Source organism: Ischnura elegans, chromosome 8, assembly GCF_921293095.1.
Source record: "Ischnura elegans chromosome 8, ioIscEleg1.1, whole genome shotgun sequence".
NCBI classification, from domain to species: Eukaryota; Metazoa; Arthropoda; class Insecta; order Odonata; family Coenagrionidae; genus Ischnura; species Ischnura elegans.
In genome coordinates, this window is record NC_060253.1 from 2,201,816 (window position 1) to 2,224,164 (window position 22,349).

General features: G+C 39.2%; 1 protein-coding gene across 6 annotated transcripts in view; it reads right to left on the reverse strand.

Annotated features, from left to right (window-relative positions):
• LOC124164156 (activated Cdc42 kinase-like) overlaps positions 1-22,349 on the reverse strand; it is a 225,296-nt gene that overhangs the window by 11,310 nt on the left and 191,637 nt on the right. For 5 of the 6 annotated variants that reach the window (XM_046541349.1, XM_046541353.1, XM_046541348.1 and 2 more), the window contains 2 exons: positions 13,782-14,084; positions 7,189-7,488 (listed from right to left, as the gene is read on the reverse strand). In XM_046541349.1, the coding sequence (XP_046397305.1) occupies positions 7,189-7,488; positions 13,782-14,084 (603 nt within the window). Of the gene's footprint in view, positions 1-3,089; positions 4,064-7,188; positions 7,489-13,781; positions 14,085-22,349 lie in introns of those variants that run through there. The other variant, XM_046541354.1, reaches the window with a different exon arrangement.

Sequence of the window (22,349 nt, forward strand, 5' to 3'; positions counted from 1 at the left end):
TTTAGTATTCGAGGTATTCGAAATTCGAGGTATTCGAATATTCGAGCAATGATTTGATATTCGAATTCGATATTCGAATTCGAGAAATCTACTATTCGACCCATCCCTACTAAAAACATGACCTTACTCAGCAGAAAAGAATTACGGGATGAAAAATATTACCACAAACTAAACATAACAAGATAAACAGATAAAATTCATGCTAAGGACCACGGTCACTCAACAGCCACATCAAAGGATGAAAAGAGGATATCTCTCTGATTCAAATAAAGAACATGACTTATATAATTATGTATTTACTTTTTCAATAATTGTACTTCATGAATGAAATCTGCAAAAGTGATGACAATCAAGAAAGATGATTTGTCCTTCAGAATCTCTCACTTGTGTCAATTGAGGACTCATGGAATGACTGAAACAAATTGGTTCCCATCTACTTTTCATGAAATATTTGACGAAAGAAATTAGAATCACAATGGTTACTTCAATATTTTCATTATCAATGGAAGATTAGTTATAAAAAATAAACAATAGAAATTGGAACATCGTCACTAGTTTTACTCAAAGAAATAACAAAAATGTGAAATTCTTTCCTATTTTTGTCGGATAGTTTAGACTTAGAGAAATATTTAAAGTTAGTGGCACATGAACTTTCCCTATCCTTGTACATCATTGTATGATGTCTATTGCTTAATGTGTGTGACAAGTATGTCTCAAGATTGTTTTTAAACATACTGCTAATCTTATTCCAAAAAGGCAGGCAGTAAAAAGGTGAAAACCTGATATGAAATTTCATTGAATGAGCCCCAACCTAAATTTATTTTATAGATAATTTGAAATAATTATATCAGATACTATGTGAATCATGAAACTTAATTATAATAGAATTAATACATATGTGTATATTTATTGATTAATAATTTCTTACATAAATCAATATAAACTTTCCTATCTCATTAGGTTTGTTTTGAGAAATTGACGATAAGATTTTAGTGCAACCTCATTCAATTCAGAAATACCATGTTTTAATTAAGATCACAAAAATTATTTTCCTCAAAGTATGGAAGTACATAGGTGCCAATAATTGTGAAACTTGATAAAGGTGAAATAACACCAAATATAGAGAATTAGAAACCTGAATAAATAAAAAACTAAAGCTGATTCCTTAATAATGAGGAAAAGTAGTAAATGAGTACATACATGTATATGTAATTACATATGACCACTAAACCTGAGTGCATATGTACTTGGATTAAACTAAATTCAAATATCTCTGGAAAAAATAATTTTATCCCCACCTATTTTTATTTGAACCCTGATTACTAAACAGAACTCCTTGGTAATCATTGATTCATTGGTAAGCAAAGAATTGATCCAAAAGAGATATTGGGCATTGCTAACTTAGCATAACGAAGAGGCAGCAACAAAATAAAATGTGGGCATGGCTGGTGCAATTGAAATTTTGCTTTCAATCACATGTATCGACTTCAAACATGACCTTTTTAAGAGGAAAATATACATGCTTAAAAAATATGCTTCTGCTAGAGGCATATCCCAGGGGCAGGAATGATGGCCTACGCTTAGAGCATATAAGAAGGAGGGAACGATGGAGCAAACACTTCAAGCCAAAAATAGGTTTGAGACCAGAAACAACTTAGGACAGTTGATGCCAGATCATCCCACACTACCAAATACATAAATCTCAGGCATAGCAAAAACTTTTGAAGTAAACAGTTGTTGCTTGTGAACACAAGTGGTCAGACACTTTCCCATAGTAATTTTATCACTGCTTTAGCTAACCTCAAAAGCACATTACCAAAATCAGTCTTAAGAAAGGTATTACTGCCGTAAAAGGTAGTTAAATATAAAAAGCTTTTTAAATGACTGAAGAAAGCAAAAAGGCTTCCCATGCAAAAAGTCAATTCATGCCTCTCTCACCAAATCATGCACAAAAATAATATAAAGTGATTTGATTATGGTCATCTATTTTCTCTTCTGCACTATCAACCAAAAATAATAGTATATAGTTCCCAAAAATTGTATATAAATCAGAAAGGTAAAATTTGCTTATCAAAATTATGTAAAAATTGATGGTATGCAATATGTAATAATTTTCAATACACATTCAATATGTGTAAGGAGGTCAGGAAAAGGAAAAAAAAGACTTATTTTAGAAAAAATTCAATGCTACACGAAGTATCACAAAGATCTAAAACAATTGAATATGCATGATAATTCCTTCCAGCAGGGAACTTTACTCACACAAATTTCAAAGGCAATTTAACCAATGCACAGCCAAAATTGTGCCTAACAAAAGAATTAGTATGTACCTGAGAATTATAGAATAGCTGAATCGGCTTTTTAAAAGCTGAACTCTAACACTGTTTTCCAGCATAAAAACCAGAGCAAGCTTTCAAAACCTTCTCCAGCTTGGATTGTGTACAAGAAGCAAATACAGCGGACTCCCGATTATCCGGCTGCTGCGGTTAATTCCGGTTGCGGATTATCCGTGCATGGTTTTCACTCATGCTCAATTTATCCTGCGATCTTCATTTAAAAAATCGGATGCAAAATCATTGGAATTACGGCATTAATACTAGGAAACACAGACTTATTATTTCCATTAGAATCCCCTTCGTAAAACGAAGCTATCATGCGCTAGCTGCATTCAGGGGAGCACCGTGTTCCTGTTTTCCAAGCCTCGCAGTGTGCGACCGCACTCCTTGATCACGGATGCACGTTACACAGCAGTTGCAACCCAGGCAACTTGTGCGAGACGCGACTACGTGGAGTGGTGCCTGACAGTGTAGTTTCTGACGTCGAGCAGTGGTTTTGAAGCATTCATGCTAACCACCTATCTGTATCCTTGATGTGTGGTTTTTTAAACCAGGCCTTACATGGAGCATTAATAATACGAGTACAACCATGTTATTGCCACTAAAAAGATCGCGAACTGGGTCCGCTCTTAATCTCTAAAGCTCTAAATGAGTCCGGGAAGCACTCTTAAATAACAGAATAACTGCATGAATAATAATATAATTTTTGTTTTATGCAAATTATAAACATTACAAGACATTAAAGTCAAAGGTTTGGATAATCCGTGTTCTTCCGCTTATTCGTGCCGTCTCTCCCATTCATTAATTAGCCCATTGGGATAGTCGGGAGTGTACTGTAGATGGGATGATTCAATTCATGTATTTCACTTAAAAGTATGCAAAAATTTCATAAGGTAATAGCCAAGGTCATTTCCAGCTTAACTACATATTTTGGCTGAGCACCAGTTTGAAGACAATGTTTGGATCACGACCACACATGGCAGAGACTAAAAAATAGACGACTAAGTCTGGGCGGAATTCAAGGCAAGGAAATCATGCGTGAACTCTGGGTATTCTGGGGGATCTGGACTTTCAGTGCCATCCTCGGACGAAACAGACAGCGAAGTGCCCCTCACGTGCATGGAGGGCAAGAGGGACGAGGCGGAAGAGGACGTCGACGAGGCATTCCCCCCCGAGGACGTCCCTCCCGCCGAACCCCAACTCTGCCACATCCCCGTGCGCCTCAAATGCTCCAAGTCGAGTGCTCGGGGGAGTGGGGGCACGCCTCTGGACAGGCGAGCGTTGTTGGGACTGCGAGGGAGGGAGGGCGAGGAGCCCCTCTCGCTACAGGGGTCGTCCTCCGAGTCAGAGGAGGGCGTGAGGTGAGGACGGACGAGGTAGCCCAGGCGCCTCGGCTGGGGGCGCCGCTCCTTCTGAGGGCTGCCGCCATTCAGGCCGTCGCTGGACGCAAGGCGAGGGCTCCTCTTGGAGAGGGGTCTCGAGGAGATGGAGGGAGAAGACTGGCCGTGGGGTCGGGGGGGAGGGTGAGGAGGGAGCGTGTCACGTGATCGTGCAAAGCAGAACTCTCCCGAGGCCGTGTCCCAGTGGGCGCTGGAGGCGTGGCCCAGGGGTGGAGGGGGAGTGTTTGAAAACGGACGGCAGTCTGCGTTACAAAGCCGCCGCGGGCTCTGCGAGGGCGTTCCAGCCGAGGAGGAGAGTGCAGAGAGAGAGGAGTGGGTGCTGGGCGGCTAATTCAAGGGAAGGGCATGAGGAGCAGCAAGAATGCATGAGTGCATGGTAATACAGGAAACATAGCAGAGAGAGAGAGGGAGAATGCCACAACAGGAAACAATCAATCATTCAACAAAATAAAGCATGCAGAGGATAAAATGCATTCAAGCATTCATTGAAAATTAAAAAAATAACAAACAAAACAATGGAGAGAGAAAAATTAAATTCATAGGGATATTTAAAAGAGGATAGAAGTAGGAGGGTGAATGGAGGGAAAGTAAGTGGAGAAAAAAAAGGATGATTAGCATTTAGAGCAAAATCATTAGATTCCATTAATTTACAGGTCCAAGCTTAATGCTTTCACTAAATGACTCCATGTAGTACACCAATGAACTGAGCACTACAGTTTAGAACAGACAATCATGAAACAACAAAATCAAGTTCAGTTCATAAAACACATAGTAAATATGTTTATTTTACAAGAGTTTTTAAGGTTCTTCATCCTCAAGATAACCAATAAGAAATTCTAGCTCCAGAGACAAAAGGACAGTTCACCCCTTTAATTCTACTTGTGCCCACACTCAATCAATAATACTAAATAAAATATTCCATGCTTAAATGAAAGTTATAGAATAAACACAAAAACACAACATGAGTTAGATTAAATTTATAGAATGTCAGCTTGAATTTTTAATCCTGCAGAATTCATTGGTAACAATTTTTTGAGAGACTGATAAAATCTTGAGTTATAGGAGATCTCCCTAGATAAGTTAACAAAACAAAAATCTAACTTTATAAATTTGATATGATTAAAAGCAGCCCATTTCCAGGTCTAAACTAGCATTTATCCACAAAGCTTCATCTAAAAGGCACCATTCCAATAAATTGTGCACTTATTAATACATAATGGTGGAAAAAATCATCAAGACTATTTCTATTTGAAAATAGCATTAAATTCTACACAGGGCTGAGAAAGCAGAAATCCAGGGTTGGAAAAAAGCTGAACTAGACATTTTAATCATCCTCAGGAATACTATGAGGGTAGGTACATTCAACAGATAGTAAACATTTTGGAAGGTAAACGCGAGCTTTCAAATCAAATGTAAGGGCAAACCTCTATGTAGTGAGCCTCTTTACAACGTACACCTCCTTATTTTGTACCACTCCTACCATCCCGTCAGATTTAAATGTAAATTTATAGGCAAACCTATCATTGTTCGTACCTCTTTATCTCGTACAACCTCCACTTATGATAGCAAGGAGCCCCCTCTGACACGGCCTAACTACCTTCAACTGCAACACATATCAAGAGAATAGAGACCATTAATGCGGCTGCAATTACGTACATGGAATAAGATTTTCAGTGATAGACATTTCCATGATTATTTTTTTCATATACACCTTTAAAATGCTGTAATTTTCATGCTAACCCTTATTTAAGGCCATTTTGCTCCATATGACAGCATACCAAACAGTAAATAAAAAAAGGTATCCATTTATCCTAGTCATTTTAAGTGACAGTCGAATTAGGAGAGAACACATTGTTTTCTCTCTAATTATTATGGTAAAAATCACACAATAGCACTCACTTTCTGTTATTTATGGCTCTATTTTCCTGTAAGTGCTCACATAGTATGTTCAATAAATAAAAGAGGCAGCCTATAATCCCTTGCCAGTGGAAATATTTCAACTAATTTCAATCCTATCCACGGAGACAGAATTACTCAACCTCATTGCCACTTCCACATCTAAAAGGAAAATATTTCATGAATTTACCGCAATTAAAAAAAACATCCAGTTTTGCAATATTTATTTGCATATTTCCCTGCGAATCACATACTAATTACCACCTTGTTAACTTTTTCGGTGCATGCATGAATGATCGTGGTTTACAATTTATTGAGCTAAGCAACAGTCACATGTCTGGCCTGCAAATTCATTCATGCCGTGAAATCCGACTCTTCCATCAGGAGCCCAACCAAGTGGGCAACCAAAAATAGATGTAGATGTAGAACAACAACAATCACTGTGGGGAATTTGTTCAGAATAAAAAAACCTGATTTTTAAAATGTATTTGATATATTCCTTATTATTCATACAATCATCAAGTGCAATAGAAGAATAACATTTTCTACGCTTTGTGCAATTCTAGTATTCAAGGTATTCAAAATTTGAGATATTCGAGCCATGATTTAATATTCGAATTCGATATTCGAGTTTGAGAAATCTGCTATTTCGACCCATCTTTAGTTTCTAATGATTTGAAGCCAAGGGACGTTGAGCGACATTTTGTCACCTATGAAAAACAGCTCCACCGTCAAAAAAAAAGAAAAGTTTTCTTCATCGCACCATGACTACAAGTGATGAAAAATGGATTTATTACAGAAACTTAACGAGAAGAAAGTCTTCGGGACTGCGTGGTCATAGCTCTATGCCATCACCTCGGCTGATATTCACGCTGCAAAGGTTTTGCTGTGTGTTTAGTGGGACCAGGTCGGTATTATTTACTATGAACAGTCAAAACCATTACTGGGGAACGGTATGGACTCCAATTGATGTGATAAGCTGAGTACTGTGCGAAAAACGACCACAATACAAGTGTAGCCACGACAAAGCGATTCTACAGCGTGACAATGCCCGACCTCATGTTGCCAAATCCATTAAAACCTCCCTGGAAACACTCAAATGGGAAGTCCTAACCCATGCGCTACATTCATCGGGTATTGCGCCGTCCGATTATCACTTGTCCAGTTTGATGGCAAATGGACAGGCTGATCAGCAGTTTCACTCACACTCAAAGACCTCAAAAAATGGCTTGATCAGTGGACAGCCTCATAAGATGAACATCTTTTCCCATAACGATATTCAAGCTCTGCCAGAAAGATGGGAAAAAGTTGTAACTAGCGATAGAAAATACTTTGAATGATTCATTTGAAACAATTATTTTACAATAAAGTTGTGATTTCATCAATAAAACAGCGAGATCTTATTTGCGCACCTAATAGCTAGACTTAACATAGCCTATCACCAGTTACGTTTAGCTGAATAATAATTTTGTATTGACTGGCAAACTTCTAAACTATAACTGGCATTTTTATCCTCCTTTGAGATTGTTATATGTAATTCACAGCACATCCCTCACCTGTATGTCCTGAATCGAGGCAGCTTCCTCTGCAAAATTCCTCCTCTCCGCCCTTGGACTGCCACTGCCCCCCCCAACACCACTCTTGCTGCCACTGCTGAATTTAAACGAGAACTTTCTCTTGGATGGAGATGCTGGGGTTCTTGGGCTGTGTGGGGGAGAATCTAAGCCATCGACGCCCCTCGACGAATCCAGCATTCCTCCTCCATCCGCCTCCAGCATTGAACGAGACGCCATTTCAGTTGCCATGGCAATTGCAGATTCCAGGGTTTTCTGATCAGCTGCAGAAATTGGTTTCACCTGTTGAGTAAGAAACGAGTGACATTGAAAACATTAAGATGGATCTACTAAAACTGATGATTCAAGGGTTGTACGTAAAGTGACTAAGTAAGTAAAAGTCACACCTGGCAGACACACACAACATGACTCACAGGACTACTCACTGTAATTTTGAAACTCAATGCAATTTTGTCAGTGGGTTCATTCCTCAATTTCTTCTTCTCTTGCAAGTGATACACTATGACAACAAAGAGACACCCATTTCATACTTCTTGAGTACATAATTTACAACACCGCTTTCACCTCCCGAAGGCCTTTCCGCACTTGACACACTCCTTGGCCCTGCAAATCTTCATCACATGATGCCTACATTGTTGTGAGCCCTTCCTCCTCTCGATGAATGGCTCTCCCTGATTGTGCTGAATGGTGAATGGCAACAGATGGCACCAACTCATGAAAAGTGGGCAGCAACTTTCACGATTCCTTTTGACGTAAAACTTTTGATAGAATGGCTGAATAAATATGTTTCCATCATAACTTATCCACGTAATGAATTCTGATTTTGGGTCTGATAAGGTGAGTGGCCGAAAACCGGGTCTAAGATTTTAATAAAACTTTGTAGTGTTGCATTTCAACGGGAGGTGTCCACAAATCACATGGGGTTGTATAACTAATAGTTTAAACAAAAAAAAGTTAAACATTTACAGTTCTAATATATTACCGTGGAAATTGGCTTCCTTTCCCAGGTAGAAGCATTAGCCTGGTGGTTATGGTTTACAACTCCTTTCCTACAGAGGCCTTCAGTTCTTCTTCTCTCGCATGTCCCTCTTTGTTTTCATAATTTATTTCTACTTTTCATTTCACAAAAGCCTGCAATTTATCATTATTTCCTTGATTTCCACTGAAAATTTTATTTTTCTACGTCAAAATATTTTTCTGCAATGCAGCAGTGTCAGATGTTTTCCCATTTTTTTCTCACAGAATCCTAGATTCAATCGTGCTATTTCAGTGTCGAAACACAAAGCATTTTTACGTAGCACATGCATTGGTTTCCTTTTATGTTGCAAAATGGACTCATAATCTTACAATTCAAGCCTAATTTTTGGAATTGGATTGCTTTATTAGTTGAAATTTCAGCACTATATGGATTTGGTAAGGAGAATGATAACAGATGGTTTGTGAAGAGTTGAGCGACCACTCGCAGAAAAAAATGAGAGACGGCCTGGAACTCCGGAGGAAGACACATTTCCCTCCCCAGTTGGCCTTCTTCCGATTTCACCCGTTCTTTTCCAAAAATATTTATGAGCCTTTTTACTAAGGATGAGTTGGTTCTTAAATTGTTTCAGTTCTCAATACTCGGTTCCCAGGATGAACTCTTGTTATCTGAATTAATTACAAATTTAAATGACCAACTGCAAGGAATGAATGAAAATAATTTCACTAAAGATATATATTAGCAGGAAAGTTATGTCAAAAAACTTATGATTGTGTCCAGAATTTTATTTGCCCAGTAAAAAAGTTTAAATAACACTGAATATGGGGCAATTAGCTCTACAGCCTTGACAGGTAAATGCTAAATAAAATGCCATTACAAGTAGTACATAGTATGTGTAACAGCCTTTGGAGCATTTTATTTAACATTTAAATAACACGTTGTTAAAGAATGCATGATCGACCAAAACGTCACATTGCATCAGGCAGCCTCTGGTTCTTCCTCCAGGTTTTGATTTTAATAATTCAACATTTTTATCCTATCTGGGTTTAATTTATTCCTTTTTTGACAGAAATATGGCCTGCAGTACAGAACAGGCATTCTCTGAAAACAGTCACGGTCAATGGAGATTTTGAAGGGCTACACAAACTATCCTTGGAGCACAGTTTACATACTGCATCAGGATCAATAGTGAAACTCCAACTTCTGTTGACATCATTCGTTAATTTGTTGTAACTTGTGAGTTAGTTCAAAATATATTCTGTATTCACTGATGTAGCTTAAACTGTTACTTAAATTGTAAACTTATTCACGACATGCTTCACTGTCAATGTTTTTATAACCTCAACAATAAACTACTCAACACGCCGGTACAGGGACACCATGGATAAAATGAGCAGCTGTGAGCTAACACAAAATTGTTATGTAGCGTTGCATTCTGCAGGATGGCCACACTTTATGATATCTTGCATAGGTTTATCAACCTTTGAACAAGCTCTCGGAACGCATCTTGCTTGTGTGTCGAAGAATTACTGAATATGTACATGATTAAATCGTAACACCACTTTCAGACAAAATGGTTTTCTGCCGGCCGCCATTCACGGCACAACACACGGTGTTGCAGAGAGTCATCTCATCTGAGAGCAGCCTGAATTTCACATGGATGGGGCCGACAAAAAGTCCTTTGGTCTGAAAGCGGACTCAATGTAGCATTGTCTGTATTTCACGCCATAGACAGCGCATCGATGGCCCGGATTGAAATGGGTGCTGTGCCGTCAATGGCCCAATTTGACTCGTTTGAAGACATCCATAGAGATCTATGGCATAGTCTAAACATGTTTGAGTTATGCTATGTTTAGACTGTGCCAATGGTTGAAAGAAGGGCGCTGTGCTGTGGGCGTCGGCAGGCAAAAAGTCAGCTCGTTTGAAAGTGCCCTAAGGCCTGTTTCACATGGATGAGGACGGTCCAAGCTACGCGCACAAGGCACAGAGAGATGCCGCCATTGTTCACATAGATACGGACGAAATCCATCCGCATCCGGCATAATGCCAGCTGTGTGTAGCTTGCCAAGGTAGAAGAACATCAGATTGCCAAGAGCAATTTGAGCAATTGCTGAATATACCAGGGTAGAAAAAAACAGAAGGAAAGTGCCCTCATGCCAGAAGAAAAGTTTCAGGATGCATGGAACATGTATGAGAGAGAATTACGATAAGGGTCATATGAGATTCATTCGAGTAATACCCAGAAAATGAATCAGGAGAATCTTTCAAGCAGCGTGAAAAGGCGAGCAGTGGGCTCCGTACGAATAGTGCCCTTTGACCTGCCAAATGTTCAATGAGCCTCACACGGAAAATGTCCAACTCCCACTGCAGACAATTCCAACAGTCAGTGTGCGCAGAGGAAGTCATTTGCGGAGGGGAGGGAGTCGCAACTCACCAAATAAGACTCTCTCGCCTCACAGCTCTATCTGCAAAGTCACACATTTGAACTGACTCACTCGCACAGTGCCCACCACTAACATGGACAGCTCCCGGGGGAGAGGGCAATAGCTCTACCCTATACGTGTGAAGGTGGAGACAATCTTAGTTGGTACAGCAACAAAAATTTCGCTGCGGACATGGTTCACTTCAACGGCTAAAATACACACTGCCATGTGGGCGGAGACTACTCCAGAGGGTACATAGATCAAATGTGATGGAATATTAAGGATAGGATCATGAAACATTAGGTTGCTGCGTACCTGCGGCAGGCTATAAAACTTGAAAATAGAGAAGCAAAGAATGAACCTCGATGTATTTCACATCAGCAAAATGAAGTGGCCTCAAGAAGGAGACTTTTGGAGTGGAAGCTACAGATTGATACATACAGGATCCCTTAATGGCAATGGTGGAGTAGGGATAATGCTCAGAAAGAGTGCCTGGATGCATGTGAAAATCTACCGGCAGTTTAATGAAAGGATGGTGAAGATAGAAACGAAACCCTTGGCTACTGTAGTGGAGCAGGTTTTAAATGCCTATATCAGATAATGAAGATGAAGCAGAAGAGGACTTCTACCAAGATATCACAGAAGTAATCCCGAAAGTAAATGGGAAAGAAAATCTTAATACTCTCAGTGATTAGAATGCCGTTGTCAAAGAAGGTCAAGAGGGAATGATAGCTGGGAAATATGGATTAGGAAACTTAAATGAAAGAGAAGAAAGGCTACTTGAACTCTGCACTGAACAGAGGCTAGTGGTTGCCAAAACATTACTCAAAAATCCCATGCAAAGCAGATACATGTGGAAAATGCCAGGAGACATAAGAAGATTCTCTATCAACTACATTCTAGATTCAGGAACCAGGTGAAGGCTGCAAAAGCTACCCCTGAGCAGTATCAAAAGTAAATGTAGCTTGTTTATGACGAAATACCACCTACAATTCAAAACACCTGAAGAAATCAGTAAAATATTTGGCAGGTTGAAAAACTGAAGGAGGCTAAACATCAACTGGAATTTCAAGAAGCTTAGGAGAACAAAATAGGAGAGGATGCGACCTAGGAATCAATGGAAACATATGTAATAGAAAAGGACAGCAGGCAGCAGCTGAAGAGGTTCTAGGCAGAAGAAAAGTCGCCAAGAAAAAACCTTGAACCATGCAGAAAGTCTTGCATCTCATTGAAGAAAGCACAGGAATTCAAGAACAGAGGGAGGATTAGATTAGTTAGATTAGAGGAAAAGAAACAATGTTGGTCAAAAAACAAGAACGGCTTGAGAAATGTGGGTGAAGAGCAATACTGATCATGGGAAAGGTGAAGCCTCCTACAGGAAAGTGAGGAAGCACTTCAAGGAATAAGGGACACGAGAAGTGCATTATACCTTAAGAGGGAAAAATAGAGAACTGATGATTAAAAATGAAGATATGGAAGGAATACAAGGAAGACTTGCACAGCGGAAACAGACTAAACCAAAAGCTATCGAATAGAGGGGGAAGCTGATGCAATTTACATAGGAGCCACATTTTTAAGAATCAGAATTTAATGCTGCAGTAAGAGACCTGTGGATGAATAAAGCATCTGAAATTGATGAATTTCCAGCTGAGCTCCTCAAATAAGCAGGAGAAAAGATTTTAAACCAGCTGTATAAAGTCATTGGTGAAACATGCTCAACTGGTAAAATATCAAAGGACTTGTAGAGGAACATCACAACCATGACAACCAAGAGAAAAAGAGGGAAGACTTTTGAAAATTTTAGGACCATAAGTCTGAAAAAAATGCATTCAAGATACTGCCAAGGATCATTCATCTATAGAAGAATAGAATGAAGAGCAGAAGAGCACCTGGATGAGGAGACCCATTCAGAATCAGAAAAAAAACGAAGGCACAAGAGAAACAATATTGGTCCTTAGATTGCTCACAGAGATGAACATGGAAAAGAATCAAGCCCCAGTTCGTTTAATTTGTATATCTACGTATAGAAGGCATTTGACAACATGAATTGGTATACCATGCTTAGAATCCTGAAAGAACAAATTGGAGTTCTCTGCAGTGATAGAAGAATCATCCACAGTTTATATAAAAACCAAGTAGTGGTGTTAAGATCAGGATCCTACTGTGAAAAAACAAGGATTGGGAAAGGAATAAGACATGGCTGTGCTTTTTCACCCATAATTTTTGGCACATACATTGAGAAAGCCATTAATTAAATCAAAGAAAAGGCATCAGAGAATATCCATGGAGAAAAAATAACCATACTGTGATTAACCAACACCATATCTGTCCTAGCAGGGTTAGAGGATGATTCTAGAAGAAGATTCTAGAAAATATGAGTAGGTTAATGGGTAGATATCAGCTGAAAATAAGTATAAAGAAAACTAAGACATTAATATAGGTACAGTAGAACAGAAAAAGTCTAGACTAACTTTAAAATAGGGAAATAAAAACAAGAAGAGGTGGATGAATTCTGCTACCTGAGAAATAGGATAACTAATGTTAGGAGAAGCAAGAAAGAAATTATCAGCAGAATAGCCCAGGCAAAGAGAGCATTCCACCAAAAGAAACATCTACTTACAGTAAAAAATTAAATACATACACTACTAATGGAAAAATTAATGAGAACTAGGCATGAACAATGATGGTAGGGATGGAGAAATGAAGGGTAGAGAGAGGCCTTCGAAGTGTGGTGCAACACAGAAGAATGATGAGGATCAAATGGATCAACCGTGTAGCAATGAGGAAGTCTTAAGAAGAGTGGGAGAGAAGCCTGTTGATAAGAACACATCAAAACAAAGATATCTTGACACAACCTAATTGGCCACATCTTGAGGTATGATGGCCTGATGAGGAAAATCATTGAGAGACGATGGCAAGAATGAAAAAGGAAAAAACCTTGAATAAAAGATATGCAAAAGAAGGATGTGAAAGAGAAGAGATACATGGATGTGAAAAGTTTGGCAGAGAGGAAAATTGAGTGGAGAGCTGCGTCAAACCAATATTCGGACTATTATGGACCGGAGGTGATAATTAATATGTATTTGTATCTGAGTATTCTACTTTCAGAGCACATCACCTCCGATTAATATCAATGGTGAACCACACTAATCTATGTGAAATTGCATGATGCTCACCGTGGCCAGCTTCTTCTTCCCACTCATCTTTGCTGCCATTTCCCGCAGTTCGTTCCTCATGTTGTGAGCGGTGTCTTCCCGGTGTCTGTGATTGTACTTGTCTCCATCTGCGTTGTGCTCATCCTCTGAGGTGGCAGGGTGGTGCCCGGAGACTGGGGGAGGGGTCTGGCTGCTGCTGGGTTGAGGGAGTGCAGCTCCGTGAGCAGCGTTCTCGTTGGAAGGGGAGAGGTCACCACCCACGTGCCATGACCTCAGCATGGCGTCCATTTCATCCATTAGACTAGGCCCAAAGTCAAATGACTTCTGATTTGAGTTCAAAGATATGACAAAAGCATAAAATATATGAATCATTAGCCAAAGCTGTGACAAGTGTCTATGGCTTTTAATTCCCCCAAAATGTTAAAATTTCATCTCATACGTAACGCTCCCAATAAACCCCCCAAAATGCATTCACCCTCACCATTTAACTCTTTGAAATGCAATTCCCTTCCATGTAACCCAGCCAAAAGATTTTCTGTCTCTGGCTGAGGCATGCATGAAGCTGAAGGGTAAGATCAAGAACACTGAAAGTGACTTCAACAAAAGATTTACGAGGCATCTCCCTTTCTGGACTCAGTGGATCTTTGGGTGTACTTTAGTCTGTGCACAGTGACCCACCAGTGGGTCACACCTAGTTTCCTCTTTTAGCCACTGCCTAGAAGTGTCACAACACCTGGCAGCCTTATGCCAATGGAAACGGGAGGAAGCTAAGTGGCAAATGGCAACAGCCGTAAAATGAAGAAAAACAGTAAATTTGCAGGGAGGAAGATGAGTGTGACCCACAGCTTAGTCACATTGCCGCAAACAAGTTAATCATCCATTTCATGTTCTCAAGAAAGTAAGGCAAAGTGATGTTCAACTCAAAAATTTCTTCACAGTTCATTTGAATACATATAAGGGTTGTCTGTAATTTAAGGTCTCAAACAATCTCCCATCGCAATGGTGCAAACTAGCTTAACCCTTAAACAGTGATGGCAATTCTTGTTACACTACCAGTGACGTGCGGTCTGGGACACCGCAATGATCAAAAATTCATAAAATATTGCAAAGCCATTTTTATAGTTGTCTAATTTTTCTTTAAATGCTTAACTAATTTAAAACTTATATTAAAAATTTTACATTCCCAATTTGTCAGTAAAAATTGTTATTTGAAGGAGAATAAAAAACTGATGCCAAAAACACTAGAGTTATAATTATCATATTTATGTATTAATAATTCGTCACACTTAAAAATATGGCCTTAAATGTTAAAGTTGGAAGGCTAAGTAGTAAGTAGCCATGAAATTTATCCTGCTTATTCCTTTTCTGGCTGCATTCTGCAGGCGATCAAAATTTCACAAAAGCATACACAGGCTTTTTGCACTGAAACATTAAGAAAGAGGTTTTCCGTGTATTTGTACAGCGGAAAAAGTCTACATAATGTCCGCATCTCAAACCTTTCAACTTCTTCAGCCTCTTCATGAGGTGGACGGAGAATTTGCAAATTAATTTATCCCACCAGTCTCGGGAGTCTAAGATTTGACATTCTCCTTCCCATATTGAGTCTAACGAGATCTCCACTATTGATTAAATACAATTAAATCGAGTTATATCTCTCTTATATTTCTCAGACTGCTGAAGCACAAAAAGAGTTGACAAAGGAAATATTTAATATTCTGAAAAAGACTGCCATTGACTTCCGGATGTGTATCTACAGCACATTTTGTCTAAAGTACCTACGCCACTAATGCAATTACCACTGTTGAAAGAAAATTAATTCCCCAAGGCCGTACTCTTTGGTGGGCAGATGGGAGTGAGAAGTTATAATGCTAACACGGAGAGTGTTGGACAAGGTAAGACACTAACAGATAATACAAATGCGAAACTCACTCACGCACCTCGCGGATTTGCTCCAAGGAACAAATGACCGCGTAGGACACATGCACTCACTCACTCAGGTTTGTGGAGCTCTCGCTCACGACTCAATTACCACTGGTTTCCCTGACCCACTCACCCTGTCATGCATAAATGAAACTAAGCAAATAGCCTTATATATTTAGGGGACATTGGATATTACAGTCTTGTTCGCCGAGAATCCATAAAATGAAGAGCCAATAATTTGTCCTTAGGGTGACGCAAAATCATTAGGTCCTTTTATTTTTTGATCATACCAACATATGAATTCAATTGCAAATTTCGCCCATCAAAAATCTGAGACTAATAATCAAGAGGCTCAATATCCCTACCCAGTGATGTAATGCAATTCTTCAAACCAGGTTTCTGAGTAACGGTGTTATGGAAGGGTATACGAATTTACCTCTTTGGCTCATTCGATGACCACTTATAGCAATTTCTCTTGTAAAAAATTGTTCTTGCCTGGGGAGGTCTTTTACAACATCACTTCTGTCATGATCTGTGATCCCTCCTTCACTATCAGTTGTATTTGTCGGCATTTGTCGACAGATTTTCACACTACCTCAGAAAAGATGCACTCAAGGGTTTTCTGGTTGCTTGAAAAAAAAGGGGCCAAAAAAAAAAAAGAAACACTTCAGACAAATGTAGACGTAATGTCACTTGCATTTCGACGTTTTACTCTTGGTGTTTCCTAGGATTTTTTAATTTCTTCTTGTGATAAAACTCGATGCTAAGATGTTCTGTCCCCAAATACTTAGAAGGAGACGGACTGAAAGATAGGTGTGAAGGAATGTTGTGCTCCAGCTGTGGGCGTTCGAGATTTTGGGATTCAACTGGTTCCAAATTAGGTGTACTGCCTGCTAGGGGTGCGAGAAATTCACCACTATATAATTCTATTTATTGATTACATTTATATAAATCTTAGCATTCAAAGAACAAAATGGGTGATATTTCCAATAAAAACTGGATTTCATCTGTTTTACATTCGCCTTCAGAAACTACCACACTATAGAGCCACACTATATTTCCAGGTCCGATAGAAGTCATAAATTAAGAGAGATGTTTTGCCGAACGGATAGATATGCGAATTCGTTTTTCCCCCGAACCATAAAGGACTTTAATAAACGCTAGTCCCAACTTCGTTTGAGCACTTAATTTTTCTTTTTTAGCTGTAAACGGCTGGTGTCCTAACACCCCCTGCCACACGCCTTTTAGGCGGCTTGCAGGGTATTATGTAGATGTAGATGAACTACTTGAATGGTCATTTATTCTAACACAATGAATTTTAGAAAAATTAAGAGCTTAAATATTCACTTTTTACAACTAAAGACACTTACTAACAAAATATCAATAATTCTTATGCTTAATAAATTACTAAGACTTGTTTTTAACAGATTTTTGAATCATTTCCATCAGCATTACCTTTATTGATTTTTATTATTTAGTGATGTGCGGACTCACAGGCTGCTAATCGAATTCAATTGCAAATTTACAGAAATTAATAAAAAGAACATTAAATTTTAAGAAAGGGATGTCCTTGTTGTGCAAAAATATGAAGCTAACGAGAATTACAGACATTTTGAAATGTTAATTTTGAAAATATTTATACTTTTAGAAATGCAGCGGTCTCTCTTACTGTACGTCACTGTTGAAGGCTTAAATCACTTCACAACAGCACTTTGTTCCTTCCTTCTTGCTTGACATGCAAAATGGGGGGGGGGTGAAAATCATCCTTGTGTGGCCACTCCTCCCCTTTCTGCGTTGCTCAGTTTTGCTGTAGCAGCCATTAAAGATGGAGGGGCAAATTAACGCTCCCACCAAGTCCTCATTAACTTGGAACATAGGTTTTTGCAGCGAGATTCATTGGTGTCAATGGCTTTCGGGAGCAGCTGCGTGTTTTGCTTTCTCACACGAGCTTTCGTGGCCATTGTAGGTCGCATTATCAGGCGACGAAAGCCTTGCCATCACCTGATGATGCAACCTGCAATGACCGTGAAAGCTCGTGTGACAAAGCGCAATACGCAGCTGCTCCCGAAAGCCGTCGACACCAAGTGTGAAATAAGTTGTGTGATTAGATTTCTGTGATTTTAGGATTCAACCTCTATTGAAATCCATCGCCAGTTCACTGATGAGCACAGAGAAAAGTGTATGAGCATAAAAAATACTGGGTCAGCTGGCAAAGGGAGTTTTTTTGTGCCATGGCAACGCCTGCGCTCACGTTCCCTGCATCACAATGGAACTCATCGCCAAATTCAGATGGGATATCATCAATCTTCCTGCATACAGCCCTGATTTGGCTTCCAGTGACTACTATTTTTTCCTCAACTTGAAACAACATTTGGGGTGAATGAAATTCTCAAGTGATGAAGGGCTGAAGGCAGCTGTTGATTCTGTCATATGTGAGTCAGCAGGATAGTGGTGAGAGAGCTTCCAGAGCAGACCAAAATATGCATTGATCTTGACGGGGACTAAGTTGAATATCAGTTAAAAGACAATCTTTCAGAATCTCATATTGGTTTAGCAATAAAATGATGTTTACTACATGAAAAAGCATTGGAGACCTTAATTTTTGGACAATCCTCATATTTGGTCTAGTAGCTGATATGCTCCCCAACAAGTGATGAGGGTGAAAGTTTCAAATACAGTAGAATCCTGATTTAAGGTTTTTCAGGGGGGACAAAATTTAAAACACTAAATGCGGAAAAACACTAAATGAGGACCTGCCATTTTTTTCAGGTTTTAGGGTCTGTAATGATTGGAATGGCTTTTTATGAATAAAAAATATTATTTTAAGTAACTAAAAGGTGCTGAATGCAGCAAAAAATTCTTTAATGAAATGTTCTCTGCCCTATGAAGGTTGGATAATACTAAAAAAATGGGTAGTAAAAATAAGTGATGAGAGGATGGCAATTGTTTGAATGAAATATTTTAAGAAAATTCTAATAAACATCAACTTAAAAGCATTCCCACACAGATTATTATTATGGACATTAGTGATTCCATTTTTAAGCATATTTCAGTGGTCTCGATGAAATTTAGAATTTTTTCTGTAAAAGTGACATGTAGGTGACTAATGCATTTCTAATATAATAAGAAAAGGTGTAAGTAGGTACTCGAAAAATCATGAGGAATGAGTGAAATAAAGGAACAGCAGAAGATCGCTAATCCCGAATTCTCAACTACCGAATATCTAGTAGGGAGGTTTTCTGGAATTTTGCCAACTTAACGTTTTCTGTTGCCTCGGCGAAACAAGGGATTTATGAGCCTTTAAAAAGCCTCCTATGCGCACATTTTGGATTTCGAGGTCATCCAAAAAAGTAGAATCTTATTTCTAGTATGCGTACAAGTCGATGGTGATTCAACTCGATGATAACACCAGATTTGTTGTCATATATCCGCGGCCTTATGCAGGTCAAATGGAGCCGGGAGAAGTTGCTTACGCGGCGTGCTGATCACCTTGCCTCTGACTCGCCTTGTTTCTCGGCAGCTTTTAATAAAATTTGGTTGGACCTTGAATAACGATTAGCTAAACTCTGTTAAGTGAAAAGGTTTAATCTTCAACAGAACTGGATTTCATCCAAAAAATTGTCAGTGCCTCTGGAGTTTGGCAATTTCGTCAGGGTTATGATGTCGAAGTCAACCACCAAGGGATTCCTGCCGGATTTTCGTATTTTTCCGCGCTCATCTATTCTACCGTGAGTATGCGGTGATTTTTTTTTCCAGCATGAGCGATTTATTTAGAGTCATGGACCGTGATAGTTCGTCAAAACTCCGATTGTCATTCTCTTTTGACATTAATTAGCACCAGATAAATATTTTTGAATCGACAGCGATATCAACCAGCCGCATGTCGATAAATTGGCTCCGGGATATCTAAATTACGATGTAAAATAATGTTGTTCCGTAGGGAAAGAATGCTTTCACTCACGGTCATGACAGGGGAAACACTTCCTCTGTTCTTTCGCTGTTCCTCCGTGGAAACTGACCTTGGAATGGATTATAGAAAGAATCTTCTAGTGAACTGCGCAATTGATATTGGGCCTCCTCTTTTGAAAAGAGAATGTCGCCGACTGAAAAATATTGGGCTAATAATCGACTGCCCATACGGAGTAGAGTTGAAAGGGGCATAAGCCATCAATTGAAAACATAACGAGAAAACCATTATTGTAGCGGCCCTCGGAGGATAACTCGTGTCATCAGTCGTCACGTATCATCGCAGTCAAGTTCAAGAAGTGAAGGACTTTGCTCCATTAGATCGGATCTGATACAAAAAGTGCCTGGTGTTTGGATTAGAAGGGGAACGAAACGTTACGAGAAGACAAATCGCCCAACTTGCGAGTTGAAGGTCGCAGCGCTGCGCTCGCGGAAGAAAGCAGTTGAAGAAGCGTTCCCCGGTAGATTCTATCGACTCTTGGTTAACTTTCATGAGACTGTTCTTGTTGATGAGCATAAATTCAAAGATTTGGATGAACTGTCATGAAAAAACGTTAAATCGGGCAAAAAAATCTTGAGCGGGACAAATTTTTACGACCATAAATGCGGAAAAACGCAAAATGCGGAAACACTAAATACTAGAGATGTGCGAATAGTATCCGCGAATACTCGAATACCTCGAATATTAGAAAGTATTCAATATTCGAGGTTTCGAATAGTTGTGCGAAAAGTACCGCCTCGAATACCTCGAATACTTTGAATTTTGCGTCATACACTGTCGCACGCACGTCGTTGGTAGTTGACTCGGAAAAAAATGTAGAGAACTGTAGTCATTTAGTGCTCGCAGCGCCGTTTTACGCAAGTTGACGAATTACATCAAATTCGTGGATTTTAGCGGTGAAAAGAGTTCGACGAGGGGAACCAAAAATGGTCGGGTGAAAAAATCCGAAAATCCCCGATTCCCTCCATCAGGAGAACCTCAGTACCGTGGGATAGCAACCTTAGGGCATTTCCCACGATCCGCTATCCCCCTCCATTCAGCACTCGCCTCACCCACTCTGACGCTATCCTCTTCTCCGAAATCAAACAAAAGGTCCCAGATCGCGCAAGGATCGCATTACGAAGACCCCTGCTTCGAAAAAAATATAGAGTTACGAGAACAATAAAAACGTGTTTCACGCACTTTCCCCTTTTCTCACCCACTGACCTTTTTCTGGCTACCTGCTCGAAGTTCCCCATTTCTGGAGGTCAACTGCTGTGCGAGTACCGTGGGATACTTACATTAGCGCATTTCCCAAGATCCGGTATCCCTCTCCATTCAGCCCCCCCCTCTGAGGCTTTCCTCTTCTTCGAAATAAAAAAAAGGTCACAGCTCGCGCAGGGATCATATTACGAAGACCTTAGCTTCGAAAAAATACCAAGTTACACGAGAACAATAGAAACGTGTTTCCGGCCCTCCCTTTTCTCCCCCACTGACCTTTTTGGAGGTCAACCGCTGCATGAGTCATCTATTAGCACAAAAGGTGTCTAAGAATAACTTTCGTCAATTGATGTTACACCTTTATTGAATTGAAATATTAGTAATGTGCGCGTAATTTCAAAAAGAATAAGACCAAACACGACGCATTTCTGAGTTTATTTAAGCATTTTACGCAAAGAAATAAATGTCAAAATACGACGGAGACTTAGCATTCTGGCGAAACTCGATATGAGCAGCAGAGCTTCTCGGAAGTTGATGCAGTATTTTTTTCCGAAAGCATATATCAAGTTACAATTAATGAGTGGTGCTATAAATCTTTATTGTTACAGTCCCAGACAAAGGGATATTTTCTCAGAATATTTGGTTTCTCCCTGATAGCAATTCCAATTCATCTTCTTATCTCATGAGAACTCCCAAAGATGGACTGAAAATAATTGAAGAAAATCCGGTGGAAAAGAGTTTGTATTTTGCAAAATGCCTGGGGTAAAGCGATGTTAGTTGAATTAATTATATGCCCAATTGTTTCCATAAAATTAAAATATTCATTAATCAGCTTAATTCCTGTTCGAATCATTTAAAGGAAATCAAAATTACTCCCCAAAATCTTGTGTTGCCTGCTGCATAGGCAACCGAGTCAAACATTCCAGCATTCATCATTTAGTATTCGAGGTATTCGAAATTCGAGGTATTCGAATATTCGAGCAATGATTTAATATTCGAATTCGATATTCGAATTCGAGAAATCTGCTATTCGACCCATCTCTACTAAATACGGATAATTTTTACATTGTCCTAATAGGGAATGAATCGGGACCCAAAAAAATAAACGCTAAATGCGGAGAAACGTTAAATGCGAAGACGTTAAATCCGGATCTGACTGTACTTCTCACCTTGCCCTCTATGAGACTTAGCATTCAAGAAATCAAGAACCGTAAAGAAGACCCGTTGCCCCTAAATAATTGTCCCTCGCATTTTTTAAAATTCATTTTTGCCCTCCCGCATACCCCGTGAATGTGTGTGAATAATTTTAGTTTTTAGGACAAAGTGTTTAGGATTAGTGTTGACGTTTTCAGTTCACTTGTTTTGTTTTTCACGCCAGACATTCATAAGAAGCGAAGATTTTGCTTAAAATTTTTTTACTGTTTTATAATTGTCTTTTGGTATTGGGTAAATCTGAGTTATTTTGTTTTTTTATTTTTTTTCACTGGCCAGTAGTTTTCTTT